The sequence below is a fragment of the Siniperca chuatsi genome, linkage group LG21 (assembly GCF_020085105.1).
Source record: "Siniperca chuatsi isolate FFG_IHB_CAS linkage group LG21, ASM2008510v1, whole genome shotgun sequence".
NCBI lineage: Eukaryota > Metazoa > Chordata > Actinopteri > Centrarchiformes > Sinipercidae > Siniperca > Siniperca chuatsi.
The window spans coordinates 18243428-18268341 of record NC_058062.1 but is presented as its reverse complement, the minus strand read 5'-3'; the positions used below and the strand labels follow the sequence as shown (position 1 = coordinate 18268341).

General features: G+C 43.8%; 1 protein-coding gene across 7 annotated transcripts; it reads right to left on the bottom strand.

Annotated features, from left to right (window-relative positions):
- Nucleotides 1-1183: 1183 nt before the first annotated feature.
- wizb (WIZ zinc finger b) lies at nucleotides 1184-24588 on the bottom strand. Of its 7 annotated transcripts, none has more exons than XM_044182502.1 (17): nucleotides 23610-24588; nucleotides 22866-23062; nucleotides 22569-22770; nucleotides 22202-22277; nucleotides 20253-20401; nucleotides 18511-20157; nucleotides 16713-17153; nucleotides 15332-15736; nucleotides 13199-13345; nucleotides 12142-12705; nucleotides 11581-12033; nucleotides 10909-11409; nucleotides 9557-10132; nucleotides 9231-9442; nucleotides 5966-6233; nucleotides 4625-4790; nucleotides 1184-4215 (listed from the first exon to the last, which is right to left on the bottom strand). In XM_044182502.1, exons 2-17 carry the CDS (start codon nucleotides 22971-22973, stop codon nucleotides 3840-3842), a joined length of 6291 nt encoding a protein of 2096 aa, XP_044038437.1. In that variant the 5' UTR covers nucleotides 22974-23062; nucleotides 23610-24588; the 3' UTR covers nucleotides 1184-3839. The 7 variants fall into 7 exon arrangements, with proteins under 7 accessions (XP_044038437.1, XP_044038434.1, XP_044038435.1 ...); XM_044182499.1 differs by having other exon boundaries at nucleotides 5966-6296; nucleotides 23610-24585; XM_044182500.1 differs by having other exon boundaries at nucleotides 5966-6296; nucleotides 22866-23043; nucleotides 23610-24585.
- Between the last annotated feature and the right edge of the window lie 326 nt (nucleotides 24589-24914).

Here is a 24914-nt window from a genome sequence, read left to right as displayed (position 1 = left end):
CCAACTCCTGAGAGAAATATCTGACTCTTTAGCTGCTAAATGCTCCACTATGTTCACCACATTGAGGAAAACAATATGATGAGAGCAGCGAGTGTGAACCAAAACACCAGAAGTTGCAGGTAACAAAATCAAAACAAGGAGTTAAAAGATGCTAAAGAGCTCTGTAGAGATAAGAACTGCAAAGTCAGGTGATAATTCTACTCGTGACGCATTTCACATTACACATAGTCAACTGATCTATTGTTAATATAAAAATATTGATTATTGCAGCTTTAAATAATTTGGAGTTATTAAGCATACTTTGATAACGGTATATAAAAATGCAGCCATTAATCTGGTGTAAAGTAGTTTATTTTCTAACATGGTCATGTGGCGTGGGAACCTGAATATTAGGAATAAAGAAAAACTAAGAATCAATAAAAAAAAATATAGGATGCCATAAGTGCAGCTAAATGATAAATATTAACTAAACACAAAAACCCTGCATTATAGACAAAAAGCTACTAAAAATGTGTATTTCACTAACTAAAATTTCTACTCAGCCCCTCTTCTTATAACTACATCTATGGAAACAATCTCACCACAATGTCCATTTAGTAGCTGTTCTGGAGCTTTCAGTCATATCACATGATCTTCATCAGCAAACTGACTTTAGTTGTCACGGAGTTCTAGATGTTTAAATTTGATGTTTTTTCTGAGCACTTCTCGTCCATGTTGGCTTAAAATGATCAAAAGCTCCAGAGCAGCAGCTAAATGGACTTTGTGATGAGATTGTTTTGTCAACTTCTGTGTCCAAGTGGAAGAATGAAACTCTTTCTCCATGTCTTTTAAAAGTCATGTTGTGTTGTGTTGTTGATGTTTTGTTCTAGATGACTGTCCCCAATTAACTGTATTGTTTTGTTTTTAAACGCATTCTCTGTATTTACGCCAAAGACAATTTTCCACATTGTGGTCAATTAAGTTCCTAATTAACTTCTGTTTTTCTCTGTCATCTATGGTTGTAGTCAGAAATTAACCATGTAACATAAAGCTAATATTGTACCTCCCCCTAGTGGCCAAAAACGTTTACAACCAAAGAGTTTACACACTACAATGGACACCACCTCCAACAATCTTTAACAGACCAGAGTGCAAAGATGGGTGATGTGCTGTAATGTTACAATAAAGGCAAAATTTCAGTGTCTGAAATTGAAATCACATTTATTTGTTTGTTCTGGAGTCGATTCACTTAAAACTTAACCCTTTGTGTACAGTACAGTTCTTTCCTCAACTGCGTCTTTTTCTTCTTAAACATCATTGTCATCTAACTGCCTTTTTACACACTCATTCACACACACACACACACACACACACACACACACACACACACACACACTAAACAGCCAGTTACACCAGCTGAGGCTTATTCAGGTAATCTTAAAGGGAATTCTAATGCACCGGCCTCTAACTTACATCTCACACAGTAATGCAGCCACGGCACCTGCAAGAGGCTACAGCATCTATTACTCTGTGAATGCAGAGAGAGGATCATATCTCACCGTGCAGAGTGGTTCCCTTTAAGGCCTGCTTATTAGAGTCCTATGATACCAGGACGTGACAATCACATTAAAACGTTTTCCTCACATTCAGTCGCTCGCCGCTCGCCAGCTCCTGACCTGCAACACTTTCACCAGCACCAAAGTTTCAGTTTGGAGAGACTAACAGATAAAAATAAAAAATACTCTAAGATTCACCTTGCAGGACTGCAAATACAGAAATGCACAGAGCAATAAAAAATACATAGCATCAAAGGTTTAAATCAAATCACAATAGAGGAATTAAGATCACTTATTTTTTTAACTACCTTGCTAATAGAACTGCTGATAGCTCTACTAGCATCAACAGTTTCTTAAGTACATGTTATATAGTATGCATCTATACTCCATAAAAGGGTTTGGGTATCGTTTGGATCGAACAGTCATGTTTCAAACATGGGCAACACTGGAACAAACTTTAAAAGGTCGACAGCCTACATGGACCCTTTAGTTATTGCTTCATTCGTGGTGTTGATATGAACACAGTCTGAAGCAACGTAGAAAGAAAGAGACCGCACGCAGACTTCAGCCTCAAGAGCCCGAGGTCAGACGTGTTTCTGTGTTTGGACCGAGGGCCGACAGTCCTCAAGAGCCCTGCTTGAAATCAAGTTTGGTTTGTGTTCCTGTTTAATTGGAATAATCTAATCCTACAGTAACAACATGAGTCCCATGAAGCCGCTCTTGTAGCCCGAGTCTTTCAAACTGGAGGAACTGGGCGGTGCATGTAGTGGATGCAGATCACCGCTGGTTCAGTCCATTGTTCAGTGTGGAGCCTTGGGGAACTCGATAGCTGTGCAGAGTTTCCTCCACCATCAGGTCCAATGTAAACAGCTTTTACAGAGGCAAGACCAGGAAGTAAAGAGACTCTTTGGCACATCCTCACATGGCGACGGATGCATATAAGTCCTGATCAGACTACATACAGACAGGCTGCCACATTTAGTTCATTTTGAGCTAAAGAGGTGTCTTCCTGCCAAGCAGTTTTACTTCTGTCTTTCTCTTTAAAATGGGAAACAAATGCACATTTGCTATGTATGTACACAAACATACAAACTAACACACACACACACGCACACATTGTGCACTAGTGTAAAAGTGCACCACTGACCTATTTTCAAACATTCCAAAGTTCTACTTTAGCTTTAAAATGACCTAGCTTACCACATTCAGATGCATAATAATAAATAAATAATAATTTGGGTTTAATTGAAAAAGGCAGGACGAAAATGGCAACACTGTGAATGGAAAAACTTGAAATTTGTCACCTTGAAGGTTTTCTATGGCCCTGCTTCTCCAATCCAGAAAGGGAGATTACAAAGCAACTGTGCCTTCAACACAACAGCAGCCCTATCTGCTGAAAAGAGCAGACTGTGGAGTAGTAACATCACGAAAGGTAAAACTATCAATGGTATAGTAACATGGGGCATATGTTTGATTGTGTATGAATGTGTGCATATAATGTATTAATAGGTGCTTTAAGCTACATTCAAACAAATGTATATTTTGGGGAGCGTATTACATTATAAAGTTAACAAGGGGATCTTCCCTTTTTGGGTGTGCTTCAACTTCTTGCTCCTTAAACCAATCGGAATTAATCTTTGTCAAATTTCGCCCATTTAAATGGGCGCCTCAGTAAGTGCTCAGTGACAATGTCAACATTAAAAGTGCCTGTTTTAACACTAAGTGTTACCACATTTGAAGTCTCAACCACAAGACTAGCGTGATCATAAATGTCATTTTAATCTCAGTTAGGACCTTTAGGTGAGAGGCTGACGCCAGCGCTACCAGTGTGCTGATAGAAATGGTCAAAGTCTCACAGGCCTTAGTAACGCAGTGTTCATAGGGGAAAGTGGGGGGGGACAAAACTGTAGTAGACAAGGGGGGTTGAAGTTTAATAAAGGGCTACATTAACCCCTAAATCGCCCAGTGAATGGGAGGAGAGGTACAGCAACGTCGTCACCTGGACATTCAATATAAACAAGGCAAACACAAAACACTGGTTCCGCTCTCCTCAAACCTTAGACACTTCCCACAAACATCCATCCCCGGTGCACAGAGAAGCCAGGAGAGCTTTGTTCCCATGGTAACAGGACTTAGTAACAGTCTAGAAAGCTGCTTCAAAAGGTGCTCAGAGGGCTCTTTGGAGGGGAAAAACTCCTCCTCAACAACACTTTGTGAAGGCCAAAGGAAAGAAACAGATGGACGAAAAGAAATAGTAAAGGCAGGAAAAAGCAAAAGGGGTCAAATGATGTGATGAATCTGAGCTTACACTGTCTGGGTGGAGAGGGGAATAGAAGTTGGAGCTGGGGTGTGCTGCTCCTCTGAGACCTTTACTATCTCTGTGGCAGTGACGGGCGGAGCACACTCGGCCGGAGGCGTGGAGGAGCGGCTGTTGGGAGCTGTGGTGCGGGTTGGGGTGGAGGTGAGGGCAGGTGTGGTAGAGGTGGTGCTGGAGGTAGAGGTGGAGGCTGGGGCAGAGGCCTGGACTGGGGCTGGGTCATGAGCTGGGGCAGGGGGTCCAGCGGAGGCTGCTTTGGGCGCAGCAGGCTTGTTGTAGTTCATCTTGAGGATGTGCTGCTGGAGGTGTCTGATCCAGTCCTCCTGCACTGACAGCGGACCGTGAAACTCCACCTCGCAGAATCTGAGGCAGACAGAAAAAACCCCATTAAAGCTGAGAGTTATGCAAAATAACACTACCAGTAATCTACATCTACTGTGGCTCCCGCAATGTTCTCACACAAAGAAATAAAATACAAACTGATGGTGTTAAATTCAGTGTCTCCCTCAGGAGCAGCCGATTCTGGTAAAACTTTTGTACTGCAGTTATATCAGAACTTAAGCACTCATTCATGCTGCCAGAAAATCCCAAATGATTCACTATTCTCAATATAGTGCATTAGCAACTAAAAGTGGAGTACTGCTCGGCAGGGGGTGGGGGTGGGGATTGCTACTTGGGGATTAAAGGACTATTTAAAACGTAGCCAGACAGTTCTATTACTGCTGCCATCTCAAAATGTCTAATGGTAAGGGCCCTGCTCTAACACACTCACCGGCACTTCAGGGTGTAGAACTTGCCCACCAGTTTGACCAGTGGGTAAGAGGGTGGTTTGGGCACCAGGGCGGGGACGGTGCCTGTGCGTGGGGGCTTAGGAGGGCCGCTGTCCCTCTCTGTTCCATCTGGGCAAGAAGGGTGCTTCAAGGGCCGACGCTCAAAACCTTAGCAAGAGTTGGAGGAGGCGACAAACAGGGTTGGTGCAAAGTGGAGCTGCACCAAAATACTTCAATCCAGTATTGCTGAGTTATTGCAGTCATTTTGTTGAAAGCCAATGAGGTGGAGTTTTCTTTCTAAACCCAGCAGAAGTATAAACCGCAATAATTCTCTCTTTTCTCATTTCATTTTGTACAAATAGTCTTCAATAGATCTGATGTGAAAACGTTGCCCTTTCACTACTATTTCAAAGAAATAATGCAAGCCATTTCAGCGTCAAAACAAAGATTCAGTACTGTGGCTCTCTTCCTAATATTTAATTTATTTCCCCTGATGAAAGCCCTCACTTTCAGTGTTTTTGTTTTTCCCTTTAGCATAACAGACTCTTTTTATTTGTCTTACATCAAAAGTACTCCACAGTTAATCCTGCTATTGTGTAGCTGCGGTCAGTCACCTATTTCAAAGTCTATAGTGATGCCCTGTGAGGCTGTTCTTAGGCACAGCGGTGCGTTGAGCTAAATGCTACATGCTGATGTTTAGCAGGTAAAATGTTCACCGTCTTAGTTTAGCGTGTTAGCATACTACCTTTTGCTAATTAGCACTAAACACAAAGTGCAGCTGAGGCTGATGGGAAGGTCATTAGTTTTGCAGGTATCTGGTCATAAACCAAAGTGACCAAAGCTAAGGGATCACCAAAGTTATTACAAGTGATCCTGAGTGGGACATGAACGTGTGGACCAAATTTCACAACAATTCATCCAATAGTTGAAAAGATATTTTACTCAAAGCCACAAATATCAACCTGCTGGTGGTCCTAGAGGAAAAGGCAGGGGTTCACCAATCAAAGGGATTCATCTTTTGGGGAACATTAATGTCTGTTCAAAATTTCATGGCAATCCCTCCAATAGATGTTGAGATATATTTTAGTCTGGACCAAAGTGGCCCAATTGACATAACCACCCCTAGAGCCACATTGTTAGCATTGCTAAAGCATGGCTAAATACAGCCAAGCCAACTGTAAAGAATTTTGTAGTTTGAGTCAAATGGCTGAAATGTTGAAATGCAACAAGAATAAATTCAGTTGACAATGTACAAAACGTACAGAAGTGGGTATATGATACATGCAGGCATATGTACCTGACTGTGTGCATGCCAGCAAAACATATGCTGTATCCTCACGTACCTCTGGGCAGACGGACGTTAAGCTCACTGCGTGCCACCTGTGCTTGAAGCGGGAGGCCGCTGGCGAGCCGCGAGTGGCTGGGACTGCTGCGGCCGGGCCTGATGGGAGCGGCCTGTAGATTGGTACCAGCTTCCCCCTCGGCGGTCTTGGAAGAGCCCTGACTGACCTCGCGGCTCAGCGGCCGCACCAGGCTCACAGCCAAAGAAGAAGACCACTGGGTGGAGGAGGAGGAGGAGGAGGAAGAGGAGGAGGAGGAAGAGGAGGCCTTCTGCGATGAGATGGGGAGGATATGATCAGAATCCGTTGACGCAGTGAGAGGTGAGCTGCTCTTCTGGACGAGGGAAAAAGATGAATTTTCTAATCAGCATCATATCAACAACTTGAGCTGCCATGTCCTGGTGTAATTAAACATAACTAGTTGTGCTAACCAGGTCATTATGAGGCCAAATAATGTGTAAAATAGCAAATATCTCTTTCGACATACTTTTCTTCATTTACCATTGATAGCATGAATTATCCTCATCTTAAAGCAATAGTTCGACATTTTGGGACATTTGCTTATTCACTTTCTTGCTGAGAGTTAAATGAGACGATTGATACCACTCTCATGCCTGTACGGTAAATATGAAGCAAATGCCAGCAGCTGGTTAGCTTAGCTTAGCACAAAGACTGGAAACAGGGGGAAACAGCTACCTTGGCTCTGTCCAACGGTAACAAAATCCGCATACCAGCACCTCTTAAGCTCACTAATTAACACGTTATATCTTTCTTGTTTAATCAGTACAAACACAGAAGTGGAAAAATCTAACTCTCGGCAAGAAAGCAAGTAAATGGCAATAAATGTCGAAATGTTCCTTTCATTTGCTGTAGAAAGGATTGTGACTGCCAATATTAGCAAGATGATTGGTTTAATCACCTATTTTCTCATCTAAATTTGGGGTTTTGTTAGTTTGTAAGATTTTTTTGATTGTCAAAACACAAATGTCAAACTATTCCTTTATAAGCAATAAGGAGTTCACATACCCCATATTTTAAAATATATGTAGAGATAATCATGTGAGTTAAGAAATGTCTGAGACTAGTGTTTCTGGAATTGACCTATATCTAATTGGAAATGCCTCGATCATAATTTAAGCAGCTGTGACAGAAAACCTTCTGGATGTTTGTTTTACAATTCATTTCACACAGTCTGTGTTCTAACGTACCGTACACAGTCATAACTGGTAACCTTTCAAGTGCACCTGTCATTACCAAAGCACTGTTAAGAGCCCAATTAGGATCTTGCTTGGCAATTAGAGATCCTTAAGTGCTGGTTTTGTGCTCGTCAGAATCAAGGAGCTGCTTTAGAAGGCAAATGGATAAGGCTTAAAGCCACTTACTACCTTTTTCTGGAGCTTTCAATGGCAACTTATCTTCAGCGGAAATTTTTGGTAATAATAATTAGTAAATAACAAAGACAGTAATAAGTAAAGCAATAGGTAACTTTCATCTGCTAATGAAGGCCATGAAACGCATTTGAAAGCTCCACAGAAAGCAAGCAAGTGGACCTTGAGTCGAGATTATTTTTGTCCAAGAAAAAGGCGAGTCAGTGTTACTCTGCGGAACTTCACTTCAGCCTCACCAGAGGCCTAATCAGCTGGGACAAAAAACACCTGTGAGGGAGTGCAGGGTTTAAGGAATGTTTGAGCACTGTGGCCTATACAATCAATATGCATCTAAATGAACTGAAGTAAACATTTTTCAAATATTGCTCATTCATCATTTCTTATTTTTATTTTCTATTTTGGGGGTATTAATACACATGCACATTGCCTGAGATGTAACTACGAATACTAAACTATATACAGTGCTCAGTTACTTTTGACTGGCAGTGTACTGAAGTCAATGAAGTGATTTGTTGATTGACAGACAATTAACTGTCAACTATTTTAACAATTGATTAATCCTTTAAGTTATTTATTAGGCAAACGTTCTCTGGATTCATCTTATGAAATGTGAATCATTTCTGTTTTATATTATTGTAAGCTGAATATCTTTTTTTTTTCTTTCGACTGTTGGTCGAAAAAAAACAAGACATTTGAAGACTTCACGAATGGACTCTAGGAAATCATGATGGACATTTTTCAGTATCTTCTGACACCTTTTCGGACAATTGCTTTCAGTTTTGATTAATCTGCCAATTATTTTCTCGATTAATCGTTTGGTCTATAAAATGTTAGACAATAATGACAAATGCCCATCAGAATTTCCTAAAGCCCAGTATGATGTCTTCAAATTAATTGTTCAATCCAAAACCCCAAAATACTGAGTTTACAATCACATAAGACAAAGGAGAGCAGCACATCCTTTTCACTGAGCAGCTAGAACTAGGGCATGTTAGCATTTTTGCCTGAAAAATGACTTAATGATTAATCAATTATCAAAACAGTTGCTGATTAATTTTCTGTCGATCGACTAATCAATTGATGGTCTGTACTGTATGGGAAGTCGTTGGATACAGGCCTAACAGTACAATACAGCTTAGTTGGGTTCATTTCTCCAGTATGTAAAAAGCCTTTACAATATATATACAAGGACATTTAAAAAGGTGATCCATTCTGTATGTGTGTCACATCACAGCTCAGGGAAAAGGTGTGACAGTGACGCAAATGCACCAGAAACTAATTCAGGGGGGAGAAAAAGGGAAGAAAAAAAACATACGTTTTCTTCTATCAACAGCATGCCATAATTTATCTGAGAATGAAACATAAGCTGCCAGGCACCCTGGTTACTATGGCAACTATCAAGTCAATAGCTGAGTTGTTCTGGCATCTGTCCCCACAGTGATTTTTGCTGGGTGTAAAGACACAGGATCTACAGTAAGGCTCAAAGCTGTTAGACAACACGTCTGAAGCTTTCCAAGACACAAAATGTCTGTCGAGCCACCAGCTGAGGCATGTTAGATCTCCAAGCATGTCGCCTTTTCAAAGATACTGGGAGGAAAGTGAGTGTGTCAGAAAGGTAACACAGTGGGTTTTGATCTTGTATTGTATAGCTGCTTGGCTTTGTGGGAGGCAGTTTTTCCACTGATATTCTACATTTTTTCCTCTGAGAAAAAAAAAACCCATTCACACTTGCAAACAATAGACTTTACTGAAGTGTCAGAGGCCAAAGATAAAGCCAAGTAAAGTCTGAGAGCTTGCTCTGTTAATAAAAACACCTGCATTGACCTGTGCTATTACACTCAAATGAATTACCAGCTTTACAACTGACTGCCTCGCCTCACCTTCTTGAGGGTGGAGCGGCTACCCTGCATGTAGCTACGATGCATCTCCAACACCTTCTGCGGCCTGCTGCGCATCCAGGCGCTAAGCGTCTCAATGGGGGATCCATTTACACACCACTCAGTCACACCAAACTGCCTCAGGTGGGCTCGTGCGTGGCTGGCCAGAGCCTTACGGTTCTCAAAGTAGAAGCCACACAGCTCACAACTGGGATCTGAAAAATACAGGAAAGGAGAAAAGTGAAGGGAGATCTCTTTTTTAAAGAATAATGATCAGTACAAGATGGGGTTCTGCATAATAGAAAAACAAAAAGCTAACAATGACTCACCCTGGTGTCCGTGCTTGTCTGGGGAGGGTTTTCTTTTGAAGGAGAAATCATGTGGCAGAGGTGAGAAAGTCTTAAGCTGATGTGGCGATGAGTGGGCAGTCTCCACTGATTGGGCCTCCTCAGACACAGGCCTTTTCCCCAGTGGGGACATCCTGAAAAACTTCCCTGCAGGTGGGGTAGCAGATGTGCCCACGGACCCCAGGCCCTGCTTGTGGAGCCTCGACCCTGACTGCAGCAAACTGAGAGGAGATTTACGGAATTTGGAGGAGTGGTAGCCTGAAACACCCAAACCCTCTGAACTGCCAGTGCCCCCTGTGTTCTCCCATGGGGGACTGTTGGCTCCTTGGCTTGACTCCTTCTTCACTCCCTGGTCTGAGTGAGAGGAGGCGCCTACCCCTCTTTTGTGCATAACCTCCCTCAGGGTGTCAATGGGGGAGCCGTTGACAGACCATTCAGTAATGCCCATCTGGCGCAGGTGGGAGCGGGCGTGGCTGGAGAGGCCTTTACGGTTCTCAAAATATTCCCCGCAGAACTCACAGCGAATGTCTCTTGTAGGCTCCACTTCATGGGCCATGGCTATGGGAAGACCAGAGGGAGAAAGTCAATGACAAGAAAATGTAATTATTTTAAGGATCCTGCTTACATCAAAAGAAGAGTATGAGTGCACTAACACTACAAGCATTACTGGTTTCCTTACAGGAAAAGTTCAACATTTTGGGAAATACACTTATTTACTTTCTTGCTGAGAGTTAGATGAGAAGACTGATTCCACTCTGTATGATAAATATGAAGTTACAGCCAGCAGCCGGCTAACTTAGCTTAGCATACAGACGGGAAACAGAGGGAAACTGTTAGCCTGGCTCTGTACAAAGGTGACAAAATCCGCCTACCTAACACATTATATCTAATTTGAAGTGTAAAAATGATAATTTGCTGTTTTACAGAGCGTTATGTACCGGACTATTTCTCAGTAACTTCCTGGAGTCTCCGGTAGTGACCTGAAAACTGGTCCAGGTCAAGAAATAATTCAGCACATTCCGCCCCATAAAGCGGCAAATTGTAATTTTTATACTTCTGTCAATTAAACAAACGAGAACTAACATGTTAATTAGTGAGCTTTAGAGGTGCTGGTAGGCGGATTTTGTTACCTATGGACAGAGCCAGGCTAGCTAGTTAGCTAGCTAAGTTAGCCGGCTGCTGTTGGTAGCTGCATATTTAGCATACAGACAGGAGAGTGATATCAATCTTCTCATCTAACACTCTGTAAGAAAGTAAATAAGTGTATTTCCCAAAATGTCTATCTAACTATTCTTTTAAATTGCCCTGCAGACAAAACTTAGGATTCAAGTTACCCAAGTTGAGGGGGAACACACTGTCAGAGCTGTTCCAGTTGAGAGGTTCTCCAGAGAAGCCGGCAGATCTCCCCATAGCTCCGGGCGTGGTGACCTCCAGCTGCACCGGCTCAGGCTTCAGCTTGAGGATAAGCCCGCTAGAAGACGTCGGTGGAGCGGAGCTTGATTTAGACCCCGCGGGCTGAGGAGGGCTGGAGGGGCGGGCAAAGGCGAAGGGTAGACGACTGAGGAGGGTAGCTGAAGGAGAGGAGGAGGTCGACAGAGGGGATCGAGGGGGTCCCGGAGAGGACGGAGGTGGAGTTTTGAGAGGTTTTAGAGGAAGAGCGCAAGGCAGGCCCCGTCTTGTGATGATTTCCCTCAGGGTGTCGATGGGGGAGCCGTTGACAGACCACTCAGTAATGCCCATCTGGCGCAGGTGGGAGCGGGCGTGGCTGGAGAGGCCTTTACGGTTCTCAAAATATTCCCCGCAGAACTCACAGCCTATTTCCTTTGGAGGTTCACCTATTTTGAGATTAGTGAACCGAAATATACTAAAATGTTAAACAGAAAAAGCATTATACCTCATCGTCAACAGATCTAATTATTACAGATAAAGGCCACTTTATGTGAAGGTTTTATCGTGTAACACAATAGCCTGGAGTGTACCATCAATCCTGTGAAACAAACACTCACTGTGTGGAAGGGCCATGAGCTCCCCGCTACTCAGGCGGAAGACCCGCATGGAAGAAGACTTGAGACGCTTGGCAGGTGGGCCAAGTAAAGATGAGGCAGAGGAAGAGGTAGCTTTGGATGTTGACCCACCCCCAGCTGTGGTCACCTTATAGAGGAGGGATGAAGAGGAAGAAGAGGAGAGGCTCAACAGGGACTGCTTTGGGGAGGAGAGCGTGGTCGTGAGGCCCCGTGGTCCCGTGTGGCTGTCGAGCTGCAATGCACTGGCTTTGCGCTTGAAGTCGTCAGTATCAATGAGCTGGTTCAGGAGGTCGATGGGAGAGCCCTTGGATTCAGAGTACTCCACCCCAAAGTGCCGCAGGTGGGCTCGGGCATGGCTGGACAAGCCTTTCCGAGTCTCAAACCAGGCGCCACACAGCTGACAAACGATGTCCTTGTTGGGGTCCACCTCCAGTGCTGCACATGAAGAAGAAATAACTGAACTAAGATTCATAAGAACAACAAACAATGAAACTTTTTACAGTGTTATCAGAGACAGACGTCAGTGAGGGCAGAGACACTTACTGAGGTTGAGAGGAGCGTCATTCTCCTGAGGTGCCCAGAGGGGTTTGGTTGCTGTGATGGTGGCCGGGGTGGAGAGGTTAGAGGTCAAGCTTTTCATTGCCCCAGCCTTGTGCTCCGGGGAGCGCAAGGGGGAAGACACAGGCAGTAGAGAAGAAATGGGGGCTTTCCTCACTACTGAGGAAGGGGAGCCGGAATGAGACGGAGCTGGAGAGGCACCAGGAGAAGGTGTGGGCGTGGAGGAGGAAGAGGGTGGCACTGCTTTCGCTGCTTTGGCCAGGATGGAGAGAGGGATGGGTTTCTCGTCTAAGTCCATGTCTTCTAAATCCTCATCTTTCTGAGGAACGGACGGGGAGGAGTTCTTGGCTGAAAGGGGCTCCAGAAGAGGTGAGCTTATTTGGCGGTCTATGTTGCGCTCCTTGGCAATTTGGTAGAGGAGGTCGATGGGTGCCCCGCTGCTCTCCGAAACGCTGATGCCCAGCTGGCGCAAGTGAGAGCGGGCGTGGCTGGACAGTCCCCGCCTGGTCTCAAACTGAGCTCCGCACACCTCACACTTCAAGTTGTCAACTGCAAAAGAGGCAATAACAGCCGATGAGACATTATACAATTGGGCGGTAATAAGCCTTATATTAGAAATGTAATAAATATGAAGTAACTGTTACCATTGACATTCTGTTAATGTATTCTTTCAGTATTTTCAGCAAGTGCAGCATTGAGACAAAGTTTGCAAAGCAACAGCAGGTGGCTGAGGATCTTTTAGAGGCCACAGATATCCCAGAGGATATGTCACCTCACTTACCCTTCCTGTCTACAGCTTCACCCAGTCTGCAGCAACACTAGCCACGTGTTCGAGGTGCTCTCATTAGCTCCTAAATACATTTGTCTCCCTCTAAGGTTTTTCCTAGGGACAGTCCTCTCTGATGTAGTGTCACCCGCCTCAACGCTGACCTGAGGTCAGTTTTACAATTCCCCCCCCTGACAGCTATGACAAGGCTTTGCTGTAGCAAATCCAATCCCTTGTCAACACTGTGGGGTCAGCATTCCCGTATTTCTCTCTCACCTTTGGAGTCTGCATCCTCCCCGGGGGACAGGCCGTCCGTGTCCACGCCGCTCAGCCCTGTTTTCGCTGGGCTTGTGCTCAGACCATCCAGACTTGGAAGCTGCAGCTCTTCCTCATCCTCTTCCTCAGCTGCTTCCTCCTCCTCACCTAAAACATTACAGACAACATCCATATAAGTGTAGAAATGCCATGCTAATAAGGCCTAGTAAGTGTCTGTGACAATAAATCAGCTACAAATAAATGATGCTGTCTGACAAATCAGTCTCACCAATAATTTTAATTTCTATGCTTCTAAAAAAGTCAGCCTTTGAAAGCTATAAATGTATTCTGGAGTGCCTTGAGAATAAATAAAAGACGCAGGCTGAGAGCAGAAAAAATTAACTCAGTCTTGTGAGCTCATTGTCTATAATTGATCAGTCCTAGTAATAACAGCGCATTATAACGTCTTCTGTGAGGAAATGTACATGAAATGAATCCCTGTCACAAAAGTGATAACTGCACTACTGTATGAAACAAACATGGCAGTCTAGGTTCCCCGCAGTCATGCATTCGTGGGACAAAAGTGCCATTTTCTGCGACAAATCGGTAAATCAAAAGAGACGTGGAGACAGACAATGCTTTTTGTCTGGTGGGCGGCTCTGCGCTTGTCAGTTCATCTCTTGACTGTAAAAGAGCGGCGATGTGACACCTCGGAGCGCAGCGTTATAACACCATCTATTATAATGGAGACAATACTAAATCATCAGCCGAGTATTTATAAAACGCAAACAAAGTAGCAAACCGCTAACTTGACTTTGTATCCATTCAGGCAGAGTAACACTGAGCAACCCGACACTTCCAAGTAAAAGTGATACTTCGATTATACTTCGTTGATCCGGATAAGTTGTAATAAGATTACTGACTATGACCGCTTTCAGTGCACAAAGTTACCGTGTTTCGCTGTTAGTTTCTCATAAAAACATGCACAAATGCATGCACTTGAAAGCACAGCGTGTCCTCTATCAAAAATCAAAGCAAAGTAAAATGGCGAGGATTGGGCAACTGTAGGTAATTTTAGAGATCCTGCAGCATTGAAAATACTGGACGTCATCCCAGACGTGCACAATAAAAAAAACCCACAGACATTAAGAAAACACAAACTGTAACAACAATATCACAACAGCGACAAAATCATCCCACAATGTATCCGCGCGTGCAAAACGGAAACACCCGAAACAATACCAATGACCCGCTTTATGAGCTTTTGACATGCATGTCATGGGCTACCTGCATGGCTGTGCGCGACACTGATTTTCTTTACATAGCCTCACATGATAAAGAGTTTTAATGGCTGTTGTCTGGCTACAATGACAGAAGATGCGGCGCGAGACGCGCAGTGCAACGCCGCCGTGTGATCCGAGGGCACGCGGTGCACAGGAATTACAGCGCGCGGTACTCACCGGTCCGCAACCGCAGTGCATCGGACTCCCGGCAGCTGAGGCCAGACAGTTTTTCCGCTATTGTTTGGGTCTACGGGGAGGTGGAAGCAGCCATTTTGCCCCCATATGCACCGCTAAGCTAAGGCGTGACCAATCGAGTGGAGGCGGAGGTTGGGATAAATGCACCGAGTGCCACATCAACCACGGGCATCAGGGACTCGCTTTCTCTCTCTCTCTCTCTCTCTCTCTCTCTCTCTCACTCTCTCTCTCTCTCTCACACACACACACACACACACACACACACACACACACACACACACACACACACACACTTAAGGCTGATTTTCACGACAGCCACCATCCTGATTCAAACACTTCACACAGTGCACAGCGGTGTCACCCAGGTCAGGCAGTCCCTTTTTTATTCAGAGTAAAAAGCAAACAGACTGGTGTAGGCCTACTTAAAACAACAGCAACAGCATCTGCTTTATGCATTTGTACTAGTCTTCTTCATTCTTCCAGGTATCATTACTGTGGTCTATATATATATATATATATATATATATACCCTGTGCCAAGTTCAAAGTGCTAACACTTACAGGGTCACCAGGTAATAACTATCAATCAGCAACCAGCAGAATAACAATGCAACTAAAAAGTAAAGTGCATTTGGCACATGACTAGTTTTAAGGATGGATCACTAATGAAAACTTACCTTCACACTCTTCTACACCATCCTCCTTCTTGCAGCGTTGAGGAGATGCTGAAGGCAGTGCATCAGAAACGGCAGCACTCCGCATCCTTTCACTTGTCTCCCCCTCTAGCTTTACCCCAATGATTCCCCCCCCTTCCTCCTCCATTTCCCTCTCCTCTTCCTCCTCACCCTCCTCCTGTGGAGATCCAAGGCTCCGAGGGGGAGCTGTGGGGATTACAAGGTCGGGCCTGCTGGAGAACAACTCCCTCAGGATGTGGATCGGCGAGATGGTAACGTCCCAGTTAGTGATGCCGAAGTCGCGGAGGTGGGCCCGGGCATGGCTCGACAGGCCAGCCCGGGTGTCGAAGCCAGCGCTACAGAACTCACAGTGCATCACACTGAATGTGTCCGGGTCAAAGTTGGCAACTGTGGAGAGAACAGGCAATACAAGCTGGAGTTTAGACATGTGACTGAATGTGCAGTATTTTTGGTTTGTGACCCCTTGAATCAAAGCAATGTCTTGATTGTTTTGATTCACAAGTTGAGTTGAGTGATTTTAAGCCATGCTAGCAGCATGGCCTAGGGATGGCAATGTCATTTGGCCCATCGATTTGGGCAAACACTATTGGACAAATTGCCATGCATTTTTGTACATACATTCATGGTCCCCAGAGGATGACTCCTACAGACTTTGGTGATCCCCTCAAATTTCCTCTAGTGCCACGAGCAGGTCAAAATTTGTGATTCTGAGTGAAATGTCTCGACAAATATTGGATGGATCACCATAAAATATGGTGTACACATTCATGTTCCACTTAGGATATAGTGTAATCACTTTGGTGACCACTTAACTCTTCATCTAGATGACTTTGGTTTATGGCCAAATACGTGAAAAACTAATGACATTCCCATCAGCCTCAGCTGTACTTTGTGTTTAGTGCTAATTAGCAAATGTCAGCATGTTAACATGCTAAACTAAGATGGTGAACATTATACCATTATACCTTTTTTTCAGTTTTCTTGCAACCCCTTAGATTTGACTCTCGCTTCCCCAGGTAGGGAACCACTGCTTTATGTTATAGTAACCACTTCTAAAAGCAGTTCACATAAGGAGTTCCCAGCTGGTCATAAAAAAATACTTTAGAGAGAGGGGAGCTACACAAAGCAAAAATATATATATATATATCTAACTTTACAGTATTTGTTCTACTGTGGCTGAAACAGGCATTGAAGAGAATTATGGTATAGCTAATATACACTATGGCTCATGCCAGGATCATTATGCCAAGCATATATTAAAACAAAGACATCAAAAAAAAAGGCATCGTCTGTCTGGGCTTTTGAAAATCTGCTCAGAAAACATTTACACAGCCTAAAGAAATACATGCAACAAGCCGCTGACCTTTTTTTTTCTTCTTCTGATAGGAGAACTTCTTCTCAATCGCATTGACTTCCTCGGGGGATATGAAGTGACGCACATTGTAGCTGACGCCCACTCGGTTCAGGTGGCCTCTCACGTGATTGGCAAGCCCAATGCCATTATGAAATCGATCGGGGCAGTAGGGGCATCTCCTTTCCACACTCTTGAGCGCCTCTGTGTCCTCATCAGTCTCGTCGTTGTCTTCATCCAAGATGCCCTCTGACAGGAAACGTCGCACACGTTCCTCGTCAATGTCGTCGTCATCATCATCACTGTCAGTTTCTGCTGGAGCAGCAGTAACCCGGTTGCTCCTCCTCAAAAAGAAAACCTTTCCATCTTTCTCCACTTCCAGCTTGTCTTCATCCTTTACACTCTTCTTAGGAGGGAGCGATAATGTAGCACTCTGCTGTGCTGAACAGTCATCTAGAAAGAAAAAAAATCAATGTTAAATAATCAGACAAATCCTACTCAAACTGAAACGATATACGTTTCTTAAATACTATATGTGCATCCTGGGTTTTGGGTGAGAGCTCCTGTAGGGCTCCTCTGAGAAGCTCTTAAAGTCTGTCTGACCTAAGTCACTTGTTAAAATGTGTTAAAAATATTTATAGTTTAACCTCAACAATTTGTCGACACTTTAAAGGATAATTCTGGTTTATTACAACTTTGGTTTTATTTTCGTAGTTCTGACCATTAACCATATAATTCCTATCTGTAATAATCACATTATACTCATCAAGCTAATTCAAAATAACTATACTAACAAAGCTAGATTTCTGCTACAGAAATTCTTTATACAAACCCATAACCAGCTTTCTTAAAGGGTTTGTATACACGAAAACCCCGGAGAAGGAAAGTTTTGTCACATTGGACAGTAATGTTGTTGAAGTAATGCATTATACTGGCATACTATCACCTTATAAAGTTGTTAATGGCCAAAGTGTCAGCAAACACTTGCCTATTTACACATCCAGCAGTTACGGAGCAACATTAGCATTCTTTTGTAGTCGTGTTCTGTCCACCTGGAAAATGTAACCAATGTGACCAATATTCACTCTTAGCTTTGTTTTTGGTCTCCACAAACAGCTGAGGGAAATGTCTGGCTCTTTAGCTGCTAAACGCTCAACTCTGTTCACCAGCTAGTCGCAAATTTTTACTTGTCAGCTGTTTGGTGCTGGGCAGGTAGTGGGTAGCTTTTTTGCTGAAAACAGCTGCCTGCTGCATTCTAGAAACAACACTATGTGAGCGGTACCAAAACAGTAAAGTTGCGGGCCGCAAAATCCAAACAATTAGCTTAAAGATGCTGAAATGCTCTGTAGAGCTGAGGGGAACTGCAGCGTCAGGAGATAATTCCTGGTGGGTTTGTCACTACAAGCACCACCTTTCACATTAAACATAGTCATTTGATCCATTATTTATAAGAAAATTATTGATTAGTGCAGCTTTAATCTTTTCTGTATGATCAGGTGTTCAGTAAAATTACAACACAACACTATGAGCAAGCAGTGTGTAAACTGTGGTTTTGGAGAAATCAGACTAATGTCTTGTCCAAACGTTCAAAACGGAGTACTCACTATAATCTGCTTTGTGGGCATGTACTTGGAATCAGTGATATGATACTTTTGGGCTATGTTCCCAACCTATTTTGCTTGTGACCCCTTGAATCAAAGCAATGTCAAAGTTGAGTTGAGTGACATACTGTAACAACTTGCGTAGAAATCAAGTAAAGGTGACTTAGTCTAACCTCAGCATTAGTCCTTAATTTGACATTGAGTCTCACCTATGTTTGATTGTGCTCTAGTGTGCGGTTTCACTCCCATAGGTGAGCTGGCCTCTTGTTGGGAGCACTCAGTGTCAAGCTCTGTGTTTTGATCTTCATGCCGCTCTTCTTCTTCACTCCCGGGAAGCTTGTCATCATCCAGTCTGGGATGAAACTTGGCCAGATCAGTCCAAGTCTTCCCTCTTCTGCTAAATCTCCTGTTCCTAACACACTTGAAAATCGCCTGACTTGTGGGCCGAGCTGCAGCGCTGTCTGGTGTTGTGTTGTCCTCAGAGGCAGTGGCTCCTTGCTGGCTTTTGCTTTGAGTTGCATCGGGCAAGGATCCAGATCCAGAGAGATGGTCAGAATCTAGGGTGGGTTTTGAAATTCGAGCACCCACATTAGACTCTGAATGCTGGCCAGTCTCATCAGCCTGCGCCTCACTGACAGAGACCTGTCCTGGGTGAACAAGTTTCTGGTGTTCCCTCATTACAGTTTGACTTGAGGTCAAGAAGGCACAATGACCACAGGCCAGGGAAGTGGATGCCAAACATGATGGTGAACCAAGGGATGGGGAGTCCGCCTGGAGAGCGGCTTTTTTTCTGTTGTGAGTCTTGGTGTGATTGGCCAGTGCCTGGGAGGTTCTTGTGCTGAAGTTACACTTGGTGCAGACAAAGCGGCGACGGTAGGCAGAAACAGTTAGGGCCTGAGCTGGAGTTCGAACTGAATTCGGAGGAATTGCTTCTGAGTCAGGAACTGCTGTGTCTGTGTCTGGTGTTGAAACTGGGGCTGGGGAAAGAGCTGGAGATGTGACTATTTCTGGGTCTGACATTTTGCCTGGAATCGAGGCTGCGCTTGCATCTTGCATAATAGCTGGGTCTGGGCTTATATGCTTCACCACCTCACTGTCGAGTTTCTGAATCTCTCTCCCGTTTTCATTCAGTTTCTCAATCTCCTTCAAGATCTTCAAACGGGACTCCTGGTGCCTTCTGTGGTGGTCTGCCAGTGCGAGCCGATTTGGCAGGTTCCATCCACACTCAATACACCGAAAACGGCCGCCCTTTCCTAAACGCCTGCCACCCCCTGCACCACTCTGACAGTGCTCAACTATGTGCTCCTGCAGGTGGACTTGCTTTTTGAAGTAAATGCTACATTCCACGCAGGTGAAGATTTCTTTACCTGGCACAACCCCACTTTCTTCTTCTTTGTCTCTTTTCCCTCCTTTGTCTCTGAACTTTGTCGGTTCTTCCACTGCTCCCTCTCCAAAGTTGACTTCCTCAAAATCATAAACCCCTCCACCTCGATTCAGCTGTGCAGGCTCAGCAGGTTTTGATTTTTGAGGACTCACTCTTGCCCGCTTGCCAGTTTCAGGCAATGTGCGCTTCAAGGTGCCAAGTCCAGAGAAGGGCCTGAGCAGCACCCTCTTCTTTCTGCACCGCTGAATGAATGTGCAATGAGCCCAAGGGGCAGGAGGGGGACTCTCGGGGTCTGAGTCTCCAGGGAAGCTGTACACATCTCTTTCAGGCTCCTTGGTTTCTCTTCCCTTGGGCCTTTTCTCTCCCTCACTACTGTCTGCTTCCTCCTCCATTTGGCAACCTTCCTTTGGTTTTACTTTGGACAGAAACAGCTCAGCTCGCTCAGATACATTCCAGACTTTGCTGTCTGCCACTGTGAAGAGAAAACAGAGGAATTATGAACGAAAGGAGCCTTAAGATAAAAAGATATCAAGTGTGCAGGCAGATTTTGTTTCTTATGGTACTAACATTCTGTTGGGCCAAGCTGAGATGTATTTGGCTCTTCTGTCTTTGTGCTCTCATTGTTGTCGCTGTGCCCCTCCACAGTGGTAGGCGAGTCAGTTTTGCTATGCAAGTGCTGCAGTTTTTCAGTTTCTTGGTCAGCTTCACTATCAAGTCTGGACAACATCGGAAAGGAAAAACATTACATGACATTTCTTACAAGTGAAAGCAGCATCTCAGCCTGAAACAAGCCAAAATTACAGATCACGCGCAAGCTCTTATTTCTTATTTTCAGGGCCATAGCTACCATTGAGGACACTGAGGTCATGCCTTCGCTATTTTTTCTGGAAATTTTGTGGGTTTTAGCAAACTGGGGGAATTCAATTGAAAACATATACGTGGTGAGTATTTTTCATGCCGATTCTAGTATTTGTAGACGCATATTTAAACTTGATTACTTTTAGGCCAGCTAAATAAAAAAACTAATATATGATTAAGTATTTAATTGTATTCCTGGCAGCATGGAAAAGGTCTTGAAGCAGCATTTAGTTCAAGTTGGGCAATAAAACAGTAACGCTTTATTCTATAGGTCTGTAATTTCTTAAAAGAATATAAAGGACGTTTCTTGGAAATAACGATATAATTTGGACTTTAGCAGTAGTAATAGAATTTAGTTAATTGAAGGGATAGAGCGACATTTTGGGGAATACGCAAAGAGTTAGATGTGAGGATCAATACCACCTCATACCTGTCCATTAAATATTAGGCTACAGACAGCATCCGGTTAGCTTAGCTTAGCATAAAGACTGGAAACAGGGGAAACAGCTAGCCTGGCTCTGTCCAAAGGTAACAAAATTCACCTAGCAGCACCTCTAGCTCTCCAATTAACACATTGTATCTTGTTGTTTTAATCCGTACAAAAACCAAAGTGTAAAAACAACAGGTTGTGGTTTTATGGGGGGTATGTGTCTGACTATTTCTTGGCCAGGAGCTGCCACGCAAACACATAGGCACACTCCCCCACACACAGTAGGTGTATCCATTTCTAGCTAGCTTACAGCTAACATCTGTACACTTGGTCCATTATCTGTTTGGGGCAAATAAACAGAATTTGCCCAAATGACACGAGACTATAACTTGCTTCGCTTTCTGTCTGAACATACAGTCACACTTTTGTTTTTGTACGGATTGAACAAACATGTTAATTAGTGAGCTTTAGAGGTGCCGGTAGGCAGCTTTTGTTACCTTTGGACAGAGCCAGGCTAGCTGTTTCCCCCTGTTTCCAGTCTTTAAGCTAAGCTAACCGGCCGCTGGTGAAAGCTTCATATTTCCCATACAGACATGAGAGTGTCAATGCAGTTGTTGATTTCTAGAAGAATTTTGAAACCACTGCTCCATTTAAATAAAACTAGCAGGAAATATAATTGAACAGCTAACTAAATATATTAAATATAAAAAATACAAGTTATTTTTAAAAATTTGACTTTTTTGTTGTTGTCTGTGAGGCGTTTGGGCTGTTATAAAAACAGTTTGTAGGCAAGTTACTACAGTAACTAGTGGCTGAGTTGGCTGTGGTTAAAAAGGATGAAACTTTGAAGCCATGAAACTCTTCTGTTATTTAGTGTGTGTTCATGTTTCCAGAAGAAGAGGAGAATGCACAATGTAGGCACGAATTAAATGATTGGCTGGACTACCTGCCTGTCTACCTGCCTACCTGTGCGCACCCCGTCCCTGCATGAAAATGTGTTTTGGGGGAGTGGCTTTGGAGGGAGGCCTGAGGGTGGGATTTTTTTCAGTAGGATACTTTCAAAATCTAGCTGTCTCTTGCTAGTTTCTCCAACGTTACCTACCCTAGCTTTAAGTTTACAAAAAAAATGATCTGCTTTTGCCATGTCTCTCTGTCTTTTTTCCTCAGCTACCCAGCTGATTTCACCCCCAAGCAACTCGCTACTCTTCCTACTGCACCTCCTCCTCACCTGAGTCCAGAAGAAGGAGATCCTGGGCTGTGAGCAGCCAGACCATGAGGGTTAGAAAAGTGCTGTAGCTCCTCCTCTGACACATAACAGCACACAAAACACACAACCCCAGGAACATCACTTCACAGCTTAACAGATCCACAGTCAAAGATACAATGGATACTCAGGTTACATAGAGAGAGAAAGATCAGAGACTTCTGACTACATGCAGACTAACATTTAAAACAGTAAGTGGACAACAATGATATATAACATATATTAGCTGAACTCAGTGCCACCTCTAGCTTTGCTGCAGCTTGTAATCACTGCTGTGCTACTCTTGAGGAGTGTGCAACAGGTTTCCAATAGATATTAAGCCATGTGTTACCATCTAGTGTTTCTTTCTCAGAGTCAGAGTCCCAGCTTAGGGAGGAAGGAAAGGCTGAGGACCTGAACCTCCTCTGTGCGCTCCTCCCAGGGTCTGCACTGGGCTGAATGCCCTCGGTCTGCTTGGGGCCCTCCTCTCCAGCGTGGCCCCACAAGCATTTGGCAGACATCAGGCCGTCTCTCACATTCGGAGAACATGAGGACTAGAGGCGATAATAACAACATACAGGGCATTTACAAATCTTATTGTCAGATGATGGAAACGACAGCGGCAATGATACGTCTGATGATGTCTTACCTGTAAGGTGCAGTTGAGGAAGGTGGGTGTGATGGGGTTTTGTGGTGAGTTGAAGGGTGGGGTCCCATAGCTGGTCCCTGGGGTTAGAGGTTGCCCTTCTGGCTCCATGGTCCCCCAGAGAACAGTATGGAGTCCCACTGGGGACCAGCCTTCCTACATTGTGCAGTCTCCTCTTCTTCTGGAAACATGAACACACACTAAACAAAACAAAAGTTTCTCAAGGCTTCAAAGTGTCACCCTTTTTAACCACAGCCAACTCAGCCACTACTGTAGCAACCTGCGTACAAAATGGATTTTTTTTATAACAGCCACTAAATTATAAGTAATCGTCAGAGAGCATATCAGATAATATGAAAGTGTCAAATCTGCAGAATCTGTCGTGTTTGGGCTGTCCTCAGTATTTATTTATTTATTTATTTTAGCAGCTACAGTTTTCGGACTGTCTGACCTATTTTCACAATATGTCTGGTCTTAAAGAAATAAATAGGGCGCCCAAATGGTTACATAAATAAGTGGCCTTTTATATTCAGGCCCATGTCCTCTTCCTGCTGCCCCTCTCAAAAGCAGCAAAATGCCCGGGTACATCAAGGTGTCCGGCGGGCTGGCCTCTGTTGCTCCAGAGGACGTGGCTGACATCGATCCAGCCGCTGTCAGGTGACTGTAACAACAATGCATCCGTGCACGATGCCTTTTCAATCTAAAACGCCCATAAACTGCAGTTTTTTTTTTAGTGCAAATACTCACTGAAATCGGCCTGGTTTGCGGATCGCAGTGAAAGGCAGGTTTAAGCCCCGTTCGTCATACTTTGAAGACGGAGCGGAAGCTTTTACGGCCCGAGACGATGCTCGCCAGAGGCTTTCACTGCTCCCACGGACAAACTTGCTCTTTTAATCGCCGCTCAGGTTTTTTTTTTTGCATGGATCCCTTGAAGATGCCAGACAGAGGACTCCATGTTATTTGGCTTGCAGGCACGCCACGGCTGCGTGCGTAACGTCGACGGGGAGGGCTGGCGAGAAGAGTTGCGAGTAAAACACCAGAGCCAAGTTGAATAAGTTCAAACTTTTTAGGAGCGCTTTGCTTTTATTCTTACTTCTGTGTGGTTACGCAAACGTGTGCGAGAGGCGTTCTGTTCTAAAGCGTCTTTATCACGACGAAACTTTCCCCTGCGTTAAATCCAAGGCTGAACAATGTTAACATGCCCCGCCGAGAACGTTTATTTGTGTCAGACATTATTTTACGTAAATAGGTAAAATATTAAATGCCAGTTGTGCCAATTTAGTTTCAGTCGGTAGCATCTGCTCAGCCCACATATTGACCACTGTAGTAAATAACATGTTTGCTAAACATCAGATATGTATTCCTCGCTATGTAATAAACACTGCTGTATTGAGTTTGTCCATTAGTTTGTAACAAAAATGTCATTAAATGCTGGAAATAAAGGCCTTACTGCTGGTTATTACGTGGTCATCTGGCTCCCTCTACTGGCGTGAGGCGGTATGTGTGTTTGTACCATCAATGACACTTGGTGGAAGAAGTATTCAGATCCTTTACTTAAGTAAAAGTAGTAATACCACAGTGTAGACATACTCTGTTACAAGTTAAAGTCCTGCATTCATTTACTTATTATTAGCGTCAAAATATAGCCTACTAAGCAGAATGGCCCGTTTCACAAAATGTATTATTATATGTTACTGGACTTTAATTATTGATGCATTGATGTGTTCATCACTTTAATGCTGCAGCTGGTAAAGGTGGAGCTAATTTTAATGACTTTCTATACTGCTGGGTAGCCTGTCAATTTCCCCTAGGGGATCGATAAAGTATCTTATATATGGTTAACAATACATCATTTATTTTATGATTTATATTTTGTATTAATAATCTGAATCTGCAAAGTAACTAAAGTTATCGAATAAATGTAGTGGAGCTTTTATATATTGCTGTGTCGTTTAATCTAACAAATGATCGTATTTTAGACGTAGATATGCTTTGTATGTAAAATCTTACTCTGTAATGTAATGTAGTGGAGCAGAAAGTACAGTATTTCCC

Coding starts and splice junctions, on each gene's coding strand:
- wizb (XM_044182499.1), bottom strand. CDS start 22,973: ATGGAGCCAGAAGGGCAACCTCTAACCCCAGGGACCAGCTATGGGACC. Junction 17,154..18,510: donor TAGAGCACAATCAAACATAG/GTGAGACTCAAT, acceptor TTTTCTTTCTAG/ATGACTGTTCAGCACAGCAG. Junction 10,133..10,908: donor TGTGTTCCCCCTCAACTTGG/GTAACTTGAATC, acceptor GTCTTCCCATAG/CCATGGCCCATGAAGTGGAG.